The sequence below is a fragment of the Nicrophorus vespilloides genome, unplaced genomic scaffold, assembly GCF_001412225.1.
Source record: "Nicrophorus vespilloides isolate i.1.1-1 unplaced genomic scaffold, Nicve_v1.0, whole genome shotgun sequence".
In the NCBI taxonomy this organism is placed as follows: Eukaryota; Metazoa; Arthropoda; class Insecta; order Coleoptera; family Silphidae; genus Nicrophorus; species Nicrophorus vespilloides.
This window is the reverse complement of record NW_017096093.1, coordinates 297,408-318,711: the sequence shown is the minus strand read 5'-3', so window position 1 is coordinate 318,711 and position 21,304 is coordinate 297,408. Positions and strand designations below refer to the sequence as shown.

Sequence of the window (21,304 nt, the reverse complement as noted above, 5' to 3'; positions counted from 1 at the left end):
AAAGAATATAAATATATATATATATATATGTTGAATGCGTGATTTTAATCTTTGATAATTTTTAGTCTTGAATTTCGGGAGATTAAATGAAAGTGCTTTTGTGATTTTTTTGAAATTCCGATGAATGAAGGAAGTAAGCTAAAACGATTATAATTTTTAAGGAATATTGGTACAAATCTATATATTTAAAAACAAAAGAAATATTGTATTGCCTGGCCTACTTTTTCTACTGCCGTATTTAATATAAGTGATTTAATATTTAATTTATATTATTATTTTTTTGGAATCATATTATCGTCCTGATTTTGTATCCACAATAGCTCTGGTAAAGCTTTACTTTTGTATATTTACATGTAACGATTCTTTCCCTATTGTTTTTTTTATGTATATACAGCAATCATCTAACTTGAACAATGTCATTTCTGTGCTCAAAACGTTATATGATTCGTTTTTATTTTTTGGGATCCTGGGCGATTGCGTTTATTTCCAAAATCAATATAAATTCAATTATTATTATTTTATCATGACATTTGGATCCGGAAGAAAAAGTAATTTGTAAATATAATGTAAACGGTGTATAAACAAAACATTTTTTAAGGTATTTAATTTTTAAGTTTTATATAACTGTAAGCAATTTTCTATATTTTTTATTTTCTGTTTTGTTTTGTTCTTTTTTATTCTTATTGTATTTTAAGTGTACGGAAACTGTATTATTCAGTATTTTTTTTTTAGTTGTACAGAGAATATTTAATATTTGTGCATTATTTTGTCGAGTTTATATTTTGTAAATTTCTTTATTTATTTGATACGTTTCTCTTTGTTTTTATTTTTTTTGTGATGTGTGTTATTTGTAAGAACGAATAATCTTAACTATTGTTAAATAAGTAAGCCGCGCCTTGACATAATATGTAAAACCTATGTAAGCTACTTTATTTAAATATTATGTTTTTAATTTAACTTAAGTCCTCTCCCATCCACGATGCCATTTGTATCATATGAATATTTAATATTTTGTAAGAGGAGTAAAAAAATATATATTATAAGAAAAAAAATCTTTTTCTACTATTCGTGTGGCATATTAATAGATATTCCACTACATTATACATAAATACATAAATGTGACTGAAAAAAAAAAGAAAATTATAATAAAAATATAAACATCAATATGTTGATCTTTACTTTTTATATCTTACAATCTTACATTTTCATAATAAATGTATAAATTTATAGAAATCTCTTTACATTTTTAGAGCAAATATAGTCATAGTTTAATTAGATATAACTTATTTGAAGTTTTATAACAAACTTTACACTTTTGTCTTACTTGCAATTTAACAATCTATTTGATAATGAATATATTTTTTATATCAATTTAAAAAAAGTTCCTCGTTTTCACGGTAGGTGTAGGTGAGAAACACTGGTATAGAAGCAAATCATTTGACGATGAACTTTAACATTTACTTTATTTACTAAACATGATTTAAATTAATTAAAAGTTTAATTAGAAAGAAAGCAATATAACTAAATTAAATATTAAGAAGTGTAATACGGTTGAATTTTTAATTTTTAGAATTTATTCAACAAATTTAATTAATAAAAAAACTCATAAAATAATCCGAATTAAATATCTTTAAATTTGGCGCCAAATACGGGTATTTCCAAACATAAAACGTATTCTTCCGGATGGCCAGTAGAGGCCTCTGTCGTTCCTGGGTAAGCCCCCCTCAATTCATGTTATCACATATGATCGACATCAGCAAATATATACCACCTTTAGTTACAAGCTGCTTGTTAGTTAGATTTTAACTTTTTTGTTACCTAATTACAGCGGGAAGTTAACTTTCTGTTCGGTGTGCCGACGAATTGCGCCAAGCTAAATTGCAATTGTTTTTGCTTTCGGTTGACTCGCTGTTTCTTTTTACAAATTTTAACCTACAAATATAAAAAAGTTGAAGGTAATTTTCATTATTATTTTTTTATTATTATTTGTGGACAAGGTGTGGATCGAGATTTGCGACGTTTCTCTCATTTGGATTTCCAATAATTAACCTAAAAATATATAGTAAATCTTGTTGTATTTTAATGTTTATTTATTACTAAAAAAAACCTGCGCAAATAACAAACAATTTGGCATGTTCAATATTGTTACATATTATTTACGATATGGATTAAACTCTGCAATTTAAGTTACTTAATCTTATTTTCTAATAATTGTATTTGTATTCATGTTGAATACAAATTTGACAATTTCCAAATATAAAATTTTTTCTTGACAAAAACTTCTTGCTCTCACTGGATATACGTGGACTAATAAAGATTTATTAATAATAATAATATATTATGTTGTCTCTACGAAAAGCAAATTAGAAACATTTAACTGTCCTGTATTTAAATTCATTACTTTATATATTTCTTGTTCTAAAAAAACCTCGCATAATTTAGAAATCCCCGTCTTTTACTATGCACAATGATTTGAATAATCGATGATGAACTTTGATTCTAAGATTTGTTGTGTTGTTTACATTTTCGATTCGAGCGAGATCCATTGTGTTGCATCACAGACGCCAACACTGTTTACTGATTATGAAAGAATTAATTATACAATTTGTATGTTTCGCCAGTCAACTTAATTGCGTCTCTCACATCGCTTATCGTTTTCTAAGAAATGTTTTCTTCCGACCCAAAAAAATAAAAATTATAATCAATGTCCAAATAATGAGTTCCAGAGATGAGAAAACGCGAAGAGGGAAACGAAAAACCTGCTTCCACATTTTATTACCTTCTTGGAGCGAGATGATGCAGACACGTTCATGTTAAGATACGCATTAGCATATTGCTAATTAATCTGTCATATGTATTTTTTTTATCGCCACGTTTCTAATTTGAATCCAAATTGATTTCAATATTTATTGATGGATCTTTTTTTGCGTGAATTTACTTACGTCTGTTTAAATCAATTTCCGTCTTTGTTTTGTTTGAATCCTTCTTACGTAGAAAGTTTACAAGTGAGTAAGACTCACGTGCATTCAGTAAATTTATGTAATATTATATAATGCAAGAAGATATTTGATCAAATCAATTATGTGTTTTGCACGAGACAAACTTTACTGTTATGTATTAAATAAATTCCCAATAAACAGTACATATAACCAACATTAATAATTACATATGAATTATATTTCAGTAAACCCTCCTGTAACACGGTGCCAATTAATTATAGGAGCATTGACTGCATTATTTATTAACTATAACGCGATTTTCTTGTCATGCTCAGTATTAGTAGCATCAAAATTTCTTAGTTGTGGACGCACATTAGTACATGGCCAATGTACGTAATTGCATACGTTTATAGTATAAAAACGTAGTTCGCAGTTTAAAGAAAATTGATCACTAATCCAAATAATATCAGTTAAAACCCTTGCTTAATATATCAAATAGATAATAGTTAATATTTGTTCTTAGATTTAAAACAACATTTATTTCTTTAAAAATGTTCTGTTAGAAATTTTATATGTTATTTGAAATTGATACAAAAAAATGCAATTAACAACTGTAGTCAGTTTTATGCGTAGTTTCCACTGATGTACATAGAAAACAGCATTGCATATTATTTATTCCTTTTTTTACGTGAATTCTTGGGGAGATAGGAAGTAAAAGGCGAGTTTGATAACTAGTTAGAACGAGATTTGTGCGATGACTTGTCTGACCACTGAACGCATGGATTTATTTTGCATGCAGTCTCTCAGAATTGTATTTAAGTGGGAGAAAATGAATGAGAAAGAGATATTTGCTTTACAGTATTTGCATATGGATATATTTTTTTATTAGTTTTTTTGTCTCTTGCTTCAATTCCAATGTTCTTCAATAACACATGCTGTTTATTGATAATTAAATGTATGTACTTGTCGGATCAAATTAATAACTATAAACAAATAATGAGTTTTGGCGCGTAAACATTACACACTACTTAGAAAATATCATCTTAAAAATATGTACGTTATTGTTTGTAACTATTCTGTTTTTTTTTGTATTAGGGCCAAATTACTGTCACTAAATTGTATTCTTATTCGCCACCCTTGTGTGGGATTTTGTGCTATAGGCAACGACCTTTCTAATTATATTATAATTAGCTCCTAATGAATTGTTAACTGTGACATAACAATTCACGGACTTTCAACTGTGTGCGCCCTGGAATAAGTTTATAGTGGGCTATCACTATATGGAGGCCCGCGGCTTACAGTATATGGGGCCTTGACTGATACAAAATAACCTAAGTTTGGATTCGTTTTTCTCCTCGCGAACCCCTTCAAAAATCAAGTAAAAAAAACAATAAAATTTGGTAGAGCATTTATTTTCTATATTACACAATAGTTATTATCAAATATCTAAGTACAACCTTAATAAGAATAAAATATTAGCTGTAAAATAAATGAATTGATTTTGTATTCATTTTTTCAACAAGCATACGATATTTGTAGCTGTTTGATAGAACAAAACATTCAAAGTTTGGCTCAATTTCTGACAATTTAGATCTGGTTCTGTATTTAACTTTCAGAGAGAACCAACTCATTCTGCAGACATTGGATCAAAAAATCAAACTTTTTTAACATATTCTCAATTATATCATGCTCACTGAAAATGGTGACACACGCGCTTTGTAATGACAATTTTAATTCAATTAATTTACAAAAGATGTCAGCTAAGTTTGCAAGCTTTTGCAGCCACAGAATATCAAACTTCAGACTTCAATTCAAACAAGCCTATCAAAACATTGCCACGGGAAAGCTATTTAACTTTATTTTTTTGGTTATTTTTTTGTACACCCTGCGAACCCCCAAGAGATCGCAAACCAATGGTTTTCAATCACTGTAAAAGAGGAATAGATAAACTGATAGTAGTCATTGTTTACTTTGGAGATTTCTATCATATTATAGTTTGAATATTAATGTGGTCTGGAGCCACCAAGTACAATATTGCCAATATATATGTTATTCGGTAAATACTACTAAATACTATATACTATTCCTAAATGTTATTATACTATGATGCAATGTAAAAACATTTAAAATAATTTGAACTGTTAAACATCAAAATCATATATAAGTCCTACTTAAATGATTCGTACTAAATCAATTAAAGAACATGGATTTATGATTATTAATAATATAATTAATGTTAAGAGATATTAATAGAATCCTTAACATAATTCTAAAAAAGAACTGTTTATTTATTTTTGACTATGCACTCTTATCTTTGACGACTCAAATATTTTTTTTTTATAAATTTCTTTAATGGCGGTAATCATTTGCAATATCTTATATGTGTAAGTTATTGTTGCTTCTGTTCTAAATATAACATAAAGATTTATTTATTATGGCATGATTTAATATACAACTGAATCGAACTATTTATATAAATCTTTTTTTTTATCAAAACGCAATGAAGGAATAATTGACCTTATTAATACACTTTTCTTTTTATTATTAGTACTTTATGTATTTATTAATAAGTCGCTGATGAAGTTCTTCAACCTTATTTCATGTATTTTAATTTCATTGGTGTTAAGTTGCTTCTAACCGTTCGTATGCTTTCAAATATAAATTAGTTTGTTTTTACTAAAGCTAATCACTATTTTAACTACTATATACAGCATTAAATACAACATTAATAGTCAAACATAAAGTCTTATTATAAGATATTTACATTAAATTATTTGATTACTTCATATTATAATTAAGAACTATGTATGTATCTAATCAATGTATGAACAACATAATGTAAGTAATTATATATATATATATTGATTGTAGGTTTATTAAGTTGAATCATATCATCATATTAGTGTACTTTAATCAAATATTGAATTCTGTTAATTACTTCTGTTACTTAATTTTAAACTGTCAAATATCGTCATTTTTTGTAATCATCCTTGTTCTATTTCTGTCATCTACTAGTGCTTATCTACGACCACATATTTTTTAATATTCTTGTCTGAGATTCCAACTCTTCCATTTGCAAGTATACTATGAATATTTCATGACTTGTACGTTGATAATTTATAAATAGTTATTTGATATGTCTATTATGGTGATAAGACACATAAATGACAGTCAGGTGTACCAACTACACACTGTACAAGCGGTCGGCAACCCGCGGCTCCGGAGCCGCATTCGGATTTTTTTTTATCTAGCTGTTTGGTTGCTTTCGACTCCTCTTTTTATCATAAAAAAAAATCTTTAAAATGGCTCTACAATTCAGAAAAGATTCCAACCACTGCATTATAAAGTATTTAAATATGCAGTTGGTAAACATTCCTGTACTCATTCACATTTTATATTTATTTCTCAAGACATATTTACTCTGAATGCAACCTATAATACAAAAAAATGAAATTAAGAAATTAATGAAAATGAAATCAGCGTAAATTTAATTTTATTGATCTCCATAAAATGTAGAGTTTAATCGTAATAATAAAATGTGAACGTGTCTAAACTACCTGAGAGCAGTGGCGCATACCAGATAAAATCAGATTTTCGGCCTAATTTCTTGTTCTTTTTCATTGAAAGAAATACCAGTAAAATACTTACTTTACAGTTATTATTCGAGCATAATGTTATAGCGAGGCGCTGCATGCATGACAGATATCTTATCGAAGATAATTTATAAAAAAGAAGCAAAATGGCCACTCGAGTGAGCATATCGTAATTAAAAAAAAATAAAATAAAAAAAGGCTTGAACCGTGGGTCAGTTTTCATTGTGTATCTGTGTACTTATTACCCCGATATCTCGTTCGTATTACTTACAAACGTTAAGTCATCAAACAATTGGTTTCGTTCTTTGTTCGGAATATATTTCTTTGCTATGTTAATATTTTAATAATTTGATTCAGAAGCTAAAGTTCAACGCATTGCGTACATTTTCCTGAACTGTATGTAAAATGGAAAATCCAGTTGCTGAAATGATTAAACAATATTATTAATTTTATGATTATTTTCTTACATATGTTTGTTAAGGGGTTTTCCTATTGATATATTTAATCAAAATGTCATTCAGATATGTGTATTGTTCAAATATATCATTAGAATCGAGTTAGTATAGTCCGTACAAATATTATGTTGTTAAAGTAGTAATATTATTACAGTGAGAACTGATTCAACGCTGTTTCTTTCAATGCTTGTGCACTTATTTTATACTAGTTTGATGTAAGCTGAAAGTTGTATAAACAATCTCACAATGATTCAATTTGATTTGTATTTTATTACCCAAATGCATTGTTTTTTTTATTTGGTCTGAGTTTGGAATTGTCCGGCTTCGTTTCAGCCGTAATGTAGTTAAAAAAATTGAGTTTCAGTATTGAAGAAAAGCCATCCAGTGGTGATATAACAAAAGTTTCGTAAAGAATCTACGTTTAGTTAGGATGCATTAGATTTATGAACATATTACAAAGTTTATTGTTGCAATGTGCCATCTAGTGGTATTATTTGAATACAATTTTAAGATAATAAAAAAAATAAAACAATAGCATAACTATTCAATTATATAAATTTAATTGTTGAATGATTCCATCTATTGATATTATTTGAATAGTATTATGATGTAACTAAGTAATATTGAAACATATTTGAAATTAATTAACATTGTTATTTCTTTAACATTGATTTTTTTTTTATCGATTTATTTACATTTAAGGGGAGTTTACTCGGAAGTTAATTATTTAATTGAGACAATAATATTTTGCCGAAATGTTTCCACAAAAAAATTAAGAGAAAATGAAGCGTGGAACATTCCGTCCGCAATTAAATATTTGTAGTTGAGTGGACTGAATGGAACCGCCGCACAGTGTGGATCTCTAGATTGAGACCTATAACAATTAGAAGATGAAAAAGAGACGAAAATGTATTCAACAGCATCACATGCGACAGTTATCGGCCGTAGAGTCTCGGAACAATTTTATTATTTCGTCCTCGAAACAATCTAAATCACTTGACCCCCAATCAACAACAAGTCAATTAGACAAAGTTTTGAAATTAAATAAGAATACTTAGAATATCATTTTCTTTTTTTTGTGTATTTGTTTCATTCTAATTTCCATGATCTCATTCCGATTACGCAGATACGAAGAGATGTTGAGCGTCGCGAATTAAGTGTCCTCGCGTGAAAGGAAAAAGGTAGTAAAATGAGTGCAGCGAAGAGGCCCAAATTGGAGGTCGCGATGGAACCAGTTTTACCAGAGGATTTAACAGAGGACGTCCCGTTAATTGAGGCCTACACAGGGATCATATTAGATGCAAAAAGCATATCTCGGATGGTCGTCGATCTGAATTCGACGATTCCGATCTCGGAGTTGGCGCACCTAAAACGGGTTCGAGCCAAGGAGATTTTACTATTCCCGACGACCTTTACAACTCCTGACAAAGTAATTGAGGTTTTGAAGCGAAAAGGTTTTAACGTGGAATGGATCTCGGATCAAATCAATGTGGTACAGGTGGCGGAGGTGCCACCGAAGACCAAGAAACAATACGATGTTGTGAATAAGCTTTGGCCTTGCAATTTCCATAGTAACAAGTATCTGGAGAAGCTCTGCACCAATTCTCTATTCAACGTTTCAGAACTGGAGGATCACAAAAGATTCATGCGGATGTGCATAGATGTATCAAAGCACGGAATCAAAGCTGGAGCAATTGTGGTTGACCCTAAAACTAGGTCAGTTGTAGCAGTTGGCTTTGATAAAACATCTGAAAACCCAAACAAACATGCAGTTATGGTTGCTATTGATAACGTTGCTAGGACTCAAGATGGCGGGGCATGGGAGCCAATTGAAGACGGGGACGGTGCCTCCCTGGCGGGTATTCCGGGTAATATTTTGGACGATTTGAACGCGAATTACCCGGGGAACTCCTTCGGGGCGAGCTGCTATAAAGGAAAAGATGAAATTGAATCGCCCGACGATGGGCCGTATCTCTGCACGAATTATTACGTTTATGTTACGCACGAGCCTTGTATCATGTGCGCAATGGCTTTGATCCACAGCAGGGCCAAAAGGGTCTTCTACGGTACCAGCGTCCCCGAGGGGGCGTTAGGCACAGCCTGCAAAATTCACACAGTCAAGGATCTCAATCACCATTACGAAGCCTTCAGAGGACTGTTAAAAGAGGAATGCGAACGTCTGAATGGGAGTTGATATTTCCTCCATTTAATTCCCGTTGGGGGTGAAGACTATATTTTAATCATGTTGATTGTTTTATTTGTAAATAAATAAATTTTGTAATCAAAATGAAAAACAAATAGTTTCTTCTTATATATTATTACCATATTGTTTCCAACTTAATACAGTTTTAGTTCAAATATTTAACATTTCATATTTTGCTTTAGGTAGTAATTCATTATAGATTACAATAATACAAGTGCATTGCAAACATATTTCTAATCGTTGAGTATATAGATGAATATATTTTTTTGTTAAAGTATATATTGACTACAAAACAAGTATTATTGTTCATTATTTGTCAAGTTTGAGGTTATGTTAAATTTATTATAAGTATAATTTATGAGATTTTGGTATTGTATATTATATTTTCTAATAATACTGTATACATCAGTGTTTGTCTATATTTAGTTGCATTCGAATTTTATTGGTATTTTGCAATACCTCTAGCGTCAAATAGAGGGAACGGTGAAATACTCTTTGCTGTCATTGATACCTTCTAGGGTTTTTCTTTTTCGAATTTTATCTTATAAAAATTTGGTTCGCAGTACAACTACAAACAAACATGTTGGTTTGTGCGGTAATATGGTTTAGAAACGATGGTATATATTTTAATTAACATAGATTATATGTTTAATGTAAATTTCTATTTCTTTTAAATTAATTTTAATATTTCTTACTTAATGTCAAAATAATAATGTTGACCGGATTAACATTAAAAAGCGCGGTTTGACCATTATCTTTGAGTGTTTTAGCCGCTTGTTGTAATACACATCTACATATGACCATTGGGCTCTAGCTGGCGAAATTATGCTTGACACAAGCCAAGTGAAGGGAGTGGAGGTTTAAAAAGTAGAAGAACATTAAAATAATTACAACCTCATATTTTGATACAGACGATTAATATTTTGTTTCATATAATTTCTTGGAAACATTAAGTTAATGATAAAATACCTAAGCTACCCTAAGCGACCAGTGTTTTAAAATCTTTGGATCTTAACAGGAATTTCTTTTATTTTCTTTGTCTTCTTTGCTAAAAAGGTTTTATAAATTTTCCAAAGAAAAGGCTTAGAAGAGGTAACTTTAACCAAGATATGACTTCATACATGTTAATACTCCAATACACCCAATAAACCAATACCTAAATACAAAACTGCTAATGAGTTTTATTTGCAGTTTGTTGAAAATATACCTGTGAATTTGTTTTAAAATTGCATACCTATACAAACGTTCAATAAAATATGATGTCAATTATTTGTAAAGGTACACATTTCCGAGAAATGAATACATTTACCTAATGCTGTTGGTAAATGTGTATAAGTTTACGTTAACATACAGCGGCGTGCTTGTCTTTATCGCTAACAAAAGGATACAAGCAAAAGAATATTTGGAAAATCAAGTACTTTAAAAAAGTAATCTTAAATTTCCTTCCTACTAAAGTAGGAGATATCGTTAAAATACCGATTGATACCAGATGTAAATTTATTATATATGTAGTATTCGATAAGAATAAACAATAGTATGAAATTAAAAGTAGGTACCAAAGAAAGAAAATTAAAGCAATGTTTTACAAGAAAACCTACCGATCTGGTAAATGTATTCTTTTACTGATTTTGTACTTTTACTATAACATATGATTAACGTAAACTTATACACATTTACCAATATCATTAGGCAAATGTATACATTTACCGATTTTGTATTTTTATCCTAACATATAAAAAAATAGTATGAATATGACAATGTTGCTAAGTTTGATCCAAATTGTGATTATAAATTGCGTAGTTTCTTTTTTGTTAGCATGAAAATTGCTCCTGAAATGAATTTGTCTTCAATGTTAATGAGCGTCTGTTTAATTTTCCCAAATTGTTATTTATTGCTTTCGCGGCAATTGCAAAAAATTGCTATACTCGACATATTTCCTTCATTGTTGATTGCACGGATCGTGTATAACTTTAGATGTTGCTATTTCTGGATGCGAAAAATAACACTCGTCCCACACGACATCTGCTGTGACTCAAAATTAATTAGCGCATTCTGTGTATTTATAACTAAGGCATTCCCAAGAATTCGAATTGATTATCTGTTTGTGAAATGTAATTCATAGATTTTATTGATATATTTAAAATATAAGTATAGCATTTACTGGTATTTGATTCCGCCAATATCCCGTACTGTTTGAAAACGCACTCGAGGAACTAAATACATATAAAATAATAATTTTGTCTAATTTTTTTTTTTAAATAATTTTTATTTAGTTCAAATAAAATTTAGTTTATGAAATTTTCAAACCGGACTATTGCGAATTTGCATTGATCAAATATTATTGCTGTATTTTTTGTATGAATATTCAACTACTTCTACTTTATTGACATTCTACTTTATAAGAATTTAACAAAAAATCTGTCCGATTTTTAAAATATTAAGAATTAGTATATATTTGTGGATGCGCCAGGTATACCAATAATAATGATATACAGTGGAAGCTCGCTTAACGAGTTTAATTCATTCAAAAATTTCCGGATTTTTACTCGTATAGTGAAACATATTCAAAAATACACATAATATGTGTACATAAGTTTTAAAAATGATGTAGCAAACGCGCAATCCGGGACTTCTCTTCTCATCGTCACTCGTTATGCGAAACGTCGCTCGTTAAGCGAGTCATTTTTTCTTACAGTTAATTTTACACGTTAAGCGAAATGCTCGTCTATATATTGAAGAACTCTTATTTTTATCTATTTTTTACTTTTTAATATTTTTAAATAAAATACTTCATAATTAAATGAAAAAGTGTATTCTTTAATTAAATAACATCATTTGTTACTTGTTATCTGGACGTGCATATAAGATATAAGGATTTTGATATATAACATAATAATAAAGAAGATAATTTGTTAGTTTTGAATGGAAAATATGTTTTCTTAAAGGAAAATTTTCTACTTCATATTCAAATAAACGTCACTTAAATTTACAGATTTTATTGACGTACCTTATCACCAGCGATGTTTATTATTTGATGCTATTTAAATGTAACTATTATTTTAGAGGTTTTAACTATGTTTTGCACTTTGGGCGAAAACAAGTTATATAACAAATAGTTTTATTCCATAATTTTATGGTTAAAATTAGTAAATGTGCACATTTATTAAGTATTTTATGCACATAATAATGCAATTAGTACTGAGAAACAAAGAAATTTATTAAATTTGAGTATGTTTACAATCAACGATATAAGTAATAAAAACATTTTACATAGTCATTTTGGAAACTTTTTTGAAATTTAAAAACAAGTTGATTTTTTGTTTATATTAAAGAAGTTGAAGAAGAAGAAGAAATTGAAATCGTTATATTATTTATGTAACCAAAAATTATTTTTATGTAAGCAACAAATATTTATTATCTAATTGTACTTGTATTACGAGGAATATATTGTTTATAGAAATGATGTCAAGTACAGGCATCTTCCGACTTACGAACTAGTACCGTTCCAAAGGGTTTTTTGTAAGTTGGGGGAATTTTCAAAATTTAAAAATATACTTATCTTACCACACTTCGTCAAGGTTAAATTCCGTATTACTGACTGCATAAATTTGAAAAAATACATTAAAATAAACAAAATACTTACTTACAAATACTTTTCAATGTAGACATCATAATTATTTAATAAAAAACGACAAAAGAAACAAATACAACAAAGCAGATAGTACATCTTCCAAAAATATTATATTTTATTAAAGAAATTATCAATTTTTGTTTGGTCAGTTATTGTTTTTAGCACTATATATCTCCTTGTTACAAGTTAGAGGTTTTAGAATTTTGTTCGTAAGTCCGCGAGTTTGTAAGTCGGGGTATATCTGTATTAAGATTACGATATTGAGAGAATGGAACACCTAATGTCACCACATTAACTGATTAAAACCGCCATCTTTTGGAGTGGCTATATTTTAATTTACATTGTTGATAATAAATCAATCTTTATATTATAGACATTTTGGGGAGGGAGCGTCGATCGCGCTAAACTTGAAAATCATCATCACGAGTCATCATTATCTTATCAACAATTTGCAAAACAGTCGCGAGATTCGCTGGATGTGCAAGTGAGAGAGATGTGAAACATGAAATGAGAAAAATAGATATTTTGTTACTCTGTTAATTTACAAGTTTTATCTCAATGTGACGCAAATGTAGTGTGTGTATGTAGTTATATTTTTTTGCAAATATTAACTTGTTGATTGATCTGTTTCAGAGGTTGATGCATCCGAGACGTCGCAAAGGGCAAAAAGCTAAGATAAGCGCTTTCATCAAGGCCTTCCGGGATTTGGAGAAGTTGCCCCGAAGATCGGGGTTTTGGATACCAAAGAAGGAGAAGAAGAGGCAATAAATTAATAAAAGTTTATCCATAATAAAGTAGAGATATTAAACAGAGAAGCTGTGAGAGAGAAAAAGAGAGAGAGATTCTTTTGTTTCGAGAGGCCGATAAGGTTTGGTTTCGACGATAATGCGCACATATTCTTAACAATTGACTCGACTTGACTTGACTCGTTTGCAGGCTAAGCCCGGCCACGACAAATTAAACTCACTCACAGAATGACGAAACACCTTATAAATTAAAGTCAATTTGAACAGTTGCTATCAGTCAGCGATGGACTTTAGTTCTCCAAATAAGCTGTGAGAAGCGATACACTCTTCATCCCAGATTTTCGTTTTTATCCCCACTAAAGTCGATTCTTAAAATGGTTTTGCCAACAGTTTCGCAGCGTATTCGTCGATAAGTGATACCAGTTCACCCTTTCACAAATAAATAAAATAATAATTGCCCCCACGAAACATCGTTGTTCGCCAAAACGGCACTAAAGTGAGTGAAAAAAACACCGCAACGAGCGACGACTTAGCTCGAGCAATTTTCGTCGGTCAAGTGTTTAGGAAGAAAGAAAAGATTATAGTTTGGTGGTAGTGTTGCGCATTTGAAACAGAGATTAGAGAGAATCTTTTGAAAGGAAGATCTTTGCGTTAAATGGATATTCTATGTAATCATTTACAAGTTAAAATGATTAAAATTGACAATACGTTCCTGCAAAATCACCGTCAGAGAGAAACCACCGGCATCAAGAAATTGTACAACTCGTTCTTCGTTATGTTCTAAGAGCCGCGATTTAGAAAATCGTTTTGGAGCCGATCTTCGAATCTTCTTCAAAATTTTCTTATTAGGACAGAGCAATTATTTACAAAACAAAAGTAGCTTATTTAGGGAAAACTTCAATTTATTTATACATAACGAACCCGAGGATCGTTTAACAAAGAACAAACAAATTAAGTGTAAGAAGGTATTATGGATTTCCAAATGTACGAGAACGCGGAGAGCCCACAAATTTTGCTATTGAACGAGTCCCGCTGCAAGAATTGGAATATTAACATGGAGAATGAGGAGTATTTTCAATGGATGAATAATAGTGACGAGGGGAAATTCGAGAAGAATCCTCCCGCCAGGAAGAGGAAGATCGAAACCACCTCTGACACCGACGATTCCTGCGGAAAACAGGAAACCAAATGCGACAAGAGGATCAAGAAGAATTCCTCGCCGCACGGCAACGGTGAGTCTTTATATAAAATATTTTACGCATTTCTTTCTTATTTTTGTTCAGACTGCTTTCTTTCGCTTCCCGCTAATTAACACCAACAACATAACCTTATTATTCGAATATTAAGTAAGCCAGAACATCTTCGTCAAGGTCTTATCGGGATAGTTTCGAAACCACACGAAAGCCTTTGCATACTTTATTTACAGCCGAATCAACTTTGAACGTTTGTTTATCGCTTCTTCAATTTATTTTCAATTTCAATCACTATTTTACGTATTTGTATTTATATTATTTTCATTAAATTCAAAGAACATCAAATATTTCATATGAACATACGAATACATGAGGAAAATTTGATTATCAATGGGTAAATTTTTATAGCAAATTGACAAAATTATTAATTGAACCGTCCGGAAAGATCTATTGTCAATAACTCGTTATAACAGTTAATTACTTTTTAAATTTTAATATACATTTTGTTTGTTTTATTATTTATTATGTTAATAACTTTCAATAAATATTGTTATTATTATACCGTAAGCGGTCATTCTTCGACGTAGCAACAAGAAGATTAAAGCGTTTCAAGCCCTTGCATCTTCAATTTAGAGTTGAATACAAAAAATAATTATATACAAACGTAAAGAAATGCAACTTCCTAATGTCAACAGCGAATCGATTTGCTAAATATTCAGTTGAACAGATTGCAAATAAAATTGACAAAAATATATTATTAATTAATTGAAATATGAGTATTATAAACATGAGCAAAATAAAATCATCAAAGTATATTGAAAACATAAATAATTTAGATTGAATAATTAATAGAGTGTAAATTAAAAACTCAAAGAATTGAGAAATGTAATTGGATATAGTTTATATGGACAAAAAGGGAGAGGGAAACAGGTTATTAAAAACAAATATAAATCAATGATAATATTAAAATATATTCAATTATAAATGAGGATAATTTTTATATATACAGTAAAACCTGTTTTTGTACGGAGGATAGGAACCGCATAAAACTTAGAAAATACGTCCAAGATTTACGAAATACATGAGAAAGTGCATCCAAATAAAATAAATAATTAAATTACAAATGGAAACATTTTAAAAACATTTAATTTCTCATTGTACATATGGAGAAATTATCACAATGCATATACATAATTCACTGCTACTCATGTTAATCCAAAACGAGCATCTTCTTGTCATGAATTGGTTTAAAATCGACTTACAGAATCTTTTGTGCACATTGATAGAAAGCATTACATTGATGCCAACGCAGTTTGAATTGGTTGGATTTCATGCTGTTAATGAAATCCAACCAATTCCATTAATTCCATAAAAAATCGCATAAAACGATGGCACAAATTTTAATTAATTTTAGAGTGAATTTTGTGAAACTTTTTTCTATTATTAAATTAGATATAATTTTCATTCAGAACGTATTCATTATTATTTTTTCTTTAAACAGAGAAGCCGCTTTTTGTCCTGTTTATTTTTTTGAGGTTTTAAAATCCTCTATTAGTCCGGTTTCAAATAGTCCAGGATATTGACGGAACCCATTTATTACCCGCACTCTCCGAGTCATTTCTGTATATGTCCTTAATATTTAATATCTAATTATTCATCGTAAAATAAAAATATAAATATAATTTAAATAATGTATGTAGAATTTATGGAGCAAAAAGAAACTGATACTATAATTACTCCACACTTTTCTCGCTTGTGTTCAAGTCGTAATTGTCTTGTTAGAAAAACTTCATAAAATCATGAACAATTTACTAATAAAACAGGAATTATAATCATTTCAAAACGTCATATGTTTGGGTTTTCAATTACGTCTTTTCATTTGTGATAAAATCCCAATCAATTTTGTGAATGATATAATCATAAATGAGAAACATTTCAAAGTTATCTGTTTGGCTGTGCTTTTCTACATTATTATAAGAAAAACTTTTTAGCATCATGTTTTTTTTTGGTATTAAGTGATCAACAAAATGCATAAATTCTCACATTATTATGGATTTATTCTTATTAATGTAATTTAACTGTATATTACAATTGTTAATTACATGGAATGACAATTTGAATGTCATGAGAACATATCAATAATTCAAACATGAGAAATATATTCAAAAATTGATATTATTTTATCTGTCGAACAATGTGTCGCTGAAATCGTTTTGCTCGTTTATTTGGATTCGATATCGTCTTAAGGTCGAGGTATCATAGGTCAATAGATCTGTCTTAATGTCAGCTGCAACGTTATCATTAAAAATAAAACAAATTAATCTATGGCATTTTTCTTTCAATTCTGTGAAAATTGCTTTATAGAATTATATATTTATGTTGTTATAGAAATTTTAGTTTGCAATATAATAATATATTGCCGGACTATGCGAGGTATTGTTCATATATACAGCAATACCTCTCATAATCCGATTAGTCGTTTATTAATTTCTACTTATACGTTAATACATAAACAAAGTTGGTATTTGTTTTAATTAATTGATTTGTTTGCTTGCTTATAAATTATATATATTATTTCAATAACAAGATTGATTGTAAATTGATTCAACGAGAATAATGATACAGGGTTTTTAAAAAGAAAGTTTATTTTACAAATATTTGTTGATTTTTTTCTTTGATTCATAATGAATTTATACATTTACCAAATAAACTATATTAGTTTAATAATATAATTAGTATTTTTTTCAAAAAATATTTAACAATTTATTGAAGATAAAATACATTTCATTTTGAAAGGCGATTTTTTGTCTTACTGTATTCAAAATCATTTGTTAATTTTGTAAAATCAATCATTATTTTTCGTCAAAATAAGCAAAATCAATGTTAATGAATTATAGTAATAATTCAGAAATAGAAATAACTAAATATATGACCTTGGTTTCGAATTTGGTTTAGTTGAATTTGGTATTAATATTAGGATTTCAAGGCATACAAGAATTTAAAGAAAATTTATTATTTTTACGCCAATATTCCGCACTGTTTGAAACTTAAAAGAAATCATAAAAATAAACTGCACAAAAAGAGATATGAATATGGGAAAAACGATATTTTTGTTTTAAATTAATTTGTATTTTACTCAATTAAAATTGAGTTTCTATTGAAATTTTCAAACCATGGTACGGAGAGAATTCGAACTGATCGTAGCTGCAAAATACAAGTTATTTCTTTGTAGCTAATGTCTTATGACATTAACTAATTGTAATGATAATTAAAATAAATAATATCTCCTAATTGATTTATCGTAATCGTATAGGGATTATTACCTTTTTGATAAAAGTGAGCATTAATAACATTGAAATTATATCTCTGTTAAACCGATTTTCGATAAAATTATATTATATACTTACAAAAAACAGTAACTTGATTATAGTTTTAGTATAATTCACAGATTTCTATCAATGAATTCGTGCAAAAAAAGTGTAATTTGAAATTGAATAAAAACGAATGCATTTAAAAGTAATATCGGTATGTATGTCAGCAATTATTATAAAGCTAAATGTGCCTTTTCTATTTGAAAATGTTAAAGAAACATCGTATTCACATAATAAAACTTTTATTATTGCAAAATGCAAAAAAATTGCATTAAAATTATTATTTTATGTTTACTTAACTTATTAAATGAGCATACTTACATAACATACAAACCGTTAGACTAAAGAAAAATAAATTATTACGTATCGATTGGAAATCCCACAAGGAAAAAAATCTATTGCGTTTCCCATTTTAAATCAGACAAGTTTTTTTGTATAAATCTAAAGACAATTTGACCAACAAACGTTCATTAATTACCATCGAAATTCGGTAACTTTCTTATTGCACATATTAAATCAAGGATTACTATCCAAGTGAATGAAGATGCAAGAGAAAGTTCACAAATTCATAGAAATTGTTTGATCTACCTTAGCTTTTAAACTATGCATTACTTGTTTCTTCCTAAATTTGTATACGTCAGGAGTGGCTAATTTGTTTGTTCTTTAAATCGATTTTTCTACGTAAATGTGTTTGCGATCTAACTGTACAATTATTAATAATACAATGACATAATCATGTTCAATATCAAGTTTAAATTAGAAATGGACTTATTGGCAACCGCTGGTATATGTAAATGAAATCTCTAAACCGAAGCTCTTGCTTGATCGCATGATAAAAATAATCTAAACTATTTTAAATTGATAATTTCGATAAGAAAATGTGTAGATTGAGATTTAGCCAAAAGTTTTTTTGTTTGTGAAAAAAAAAAACAATAAAAATAATAATTATAAAATGCTTTCAATTTGCACTCATTTAATTGCTTGCTAAAAATAGATGCAAAACAAAGGAAGTGTGTACCTTACAGATACACTTAATTTGTAATTAACTGGAAATATCGTCTGATGATAAGAAATTATCTAATAAATTTCACAATTTGTATACAAATTGATTTTATACATTTCAAGGAAATATATTATTGACAGGACAGAAAGTCTTAAATTGTGGCTAACAAATATTTATAAATAAAATATTGTTCTTGATATTTATGAGTACATCAATACATAAGCCAAGTGTGGCTTCGATCAGAGCCGAAATAAATTTTTATTTATTTATTTTTAAAATAAATACCCATATCGTCTAAGTAAAGACACTATTGTATACAATCCAATCAACAATTGTGGATTTTATTTTTAGTTAATTAGACAATTTGATCGGATTTATAATTATAATTTACTCTGAAATATTTTTAAGCAACGTTTGTTAAAATGAAGCAAGTTATAATAATTCTTGTAAAATAGCACATATAACACCTCACTCAATAAGTTAATAGATGACGCCTCTATCGACAACCCATTTTTAGCAAGTGCCAACCTTCAGACGACGCCTGTCAAATTGATGGCAATCTAACATTTAGTTCACAAGTTACAGTGATTTTTTCAAAACAATGGAAAAATCTGAATTTCGTGTGTTGATTACGGGGACTCTTCTCCGTCGAGATAAATTGTAGAGAAGTGGTTTGCTGATTTTAAACGCTGTCGTACAGACACAAATGAAGCTGAACGTCCTAATTTGGCAATTGTTTCAGAAAACATAAAATAAAGTATACAAAATATAGATCGTATATTGAAGTTGCGTGAGATAACTGACACCCTGAAGATATTAGAAGGCAATGTATTCACTATTTTGCATAATCATTTGATCATGAGTAAGCTCTGCTCGAAATGGGTATCGCGTTTGCTCACAGTGGACCAAAAACAGCTGTTTGGAGCTGTTCAAGCGAAATAAAAATTACTTTTTCATGTGGTATGTAACAATGGATGAAATCTGGATCCTCCACTACACTCAAGACTAAAATCGGTCGTCAGCTAAGTGGACAGCAAAGGGTGAAAGCCGTCCAAAGCAGTCACAAACGCAAATGTCAGCAGGTAAGGTTTTGGCCTCCCCGTATGTTATTATTCACCAAGACAAAGCAGCGTGTGACAATTCGATCTAAACGATGGCAAAATGCACGAATTGCACTTCCCTATCCAACGTATTCTCCAGATCTGGCTCCCAGGTAGTAGCTCAAGGGAAAGAGATTTTGCTCCAATAAAGTAGTGATTGTTGAAACTGAAGACCAACGATAAATAGTTCTACAAGAAAGGCATCGAAATGTTAGAGAAATGAATGTATCACTCTCGAAGGATACTATGTTGATAAATTTTGCCCAAAAGTTGTTGTTTCATAAGTCATCCTACGAAGTTATTGAGGTTATTAAGGTATTACCTGTTATATATAGATATGTTTCAAGTACTTGTACAATTATTATGGAATATTGCATAGAGAGTCAATCATGTTTCAGAACAATTGATGGTAAATTTCATGCAGAGTCTAGAAACTTGATTGATTCATTTATGTAAGATTTTGTATAAAATTATTCAAGTTTAAATTGAGTCATTATTAACACTTGTTGAGCTTAATTTACTAAAAAATATTATAAATTATATTAAATACGTTAATTTTGTTTCGAAATTATAATTGTTGATGTTTTACTAAGGAAAATATTTGCATTTTGTAAATTTCGTCATATGTGTAAGTACCTTGTTTATTATTTAATATCGCATAGTAGATCATTAAAAAAAAATGGAACGCAATTAACGGTAAATTTCATGTGTATTTTAGAAATTGGAATGAAGTATTTATTTTTTTAATTTATTAATTATTTGTGTTAGACTAATAATTGGGTTATTAACACTTGTTAAGCTTAATTTACTAAAAATTGTATTAATTATATTAGATTAGTAATAATTGACAAATGAAAAAAACACTTGTATTTTGTATACTTTTATGTATAAATGATATTATAATGTCACCAGAGTTCAAAAAGAGTTCCATTTAATCGTTCGTACCTCCTCCTCCTCTTTCTTTATGCATGGTTCAAGTACTTGATTACTTTGTTTGGCATTTAAATGGCTTTAATTGCCTTCTGCTTTTCGGGCTTATTAAAATATTAAAAGTCTCTCCTTCTTTCGCT

The 21,304-nt window shown here is 29.1% G+C and overlaps 2 protein-coding genes across 4 annotated transcripts in view; both read left to right on the top strand.

Moving 5' to 3' along the window:
• The first annotated feature begins 1,689 nt into the window (after positions 1-1,689).
• On the top strand, positions 1,690-9,209 carry LOC108569518 (probable inactive tRNA-specific adenosine deaminase-like protein 3). Its single transcript, XM_017931103.1, has 2 exons — positions 1,690-1,713; positions 8,114-9,209. Exon 2 carries the CDS (start codon positions 8,177-8,179, stop codon positions 9,179-9,181), a length of 1,005 nt encoding a protein of 334 aa, XP_017786592.1. The 5' UTR covers positions 1,690-1,713; positions 8,114-8,176; the 3' UTR covers positions 9,182-9,209.
• Positions 1,766-21,304, top strand: part of LOC108569517 (transcription factor CP2-like protein 1) — a 31,693-nt gene continuing 12,154 nt past the window's right edge. The window contains exons 1-2 of one of the 3 annotated variants that reach the window (XM_017931101.1): positions 1,766-1,955; positions 13,455-14,799. In XM_017931101.1, the coding sequence (XP_017786590.1) occupies positions 14,538-14,799 (262 nt within the window). In that variant the 5' untranslated portion in view covers positions 1,766-1,955; positions 13,455-14,537. The remainder of the gene's footprint in view (positions 1,956-13,454; positions 14,800-21,304) is intronic. The other 2 variants (XM_017931099.1, XM_017931098.1) reach the window with 2 other exon arrangements.

Bases quoted from the DNA above. Each gene is read 5' to 3' on its own strand.
- LOC108569518 (XM_017931103.1), top strand. From the start codon at position 8,177: ATGAGTGCAGCGAAGAGGCCCAAATTGGAGGTCGCGATGGAACCAGTT.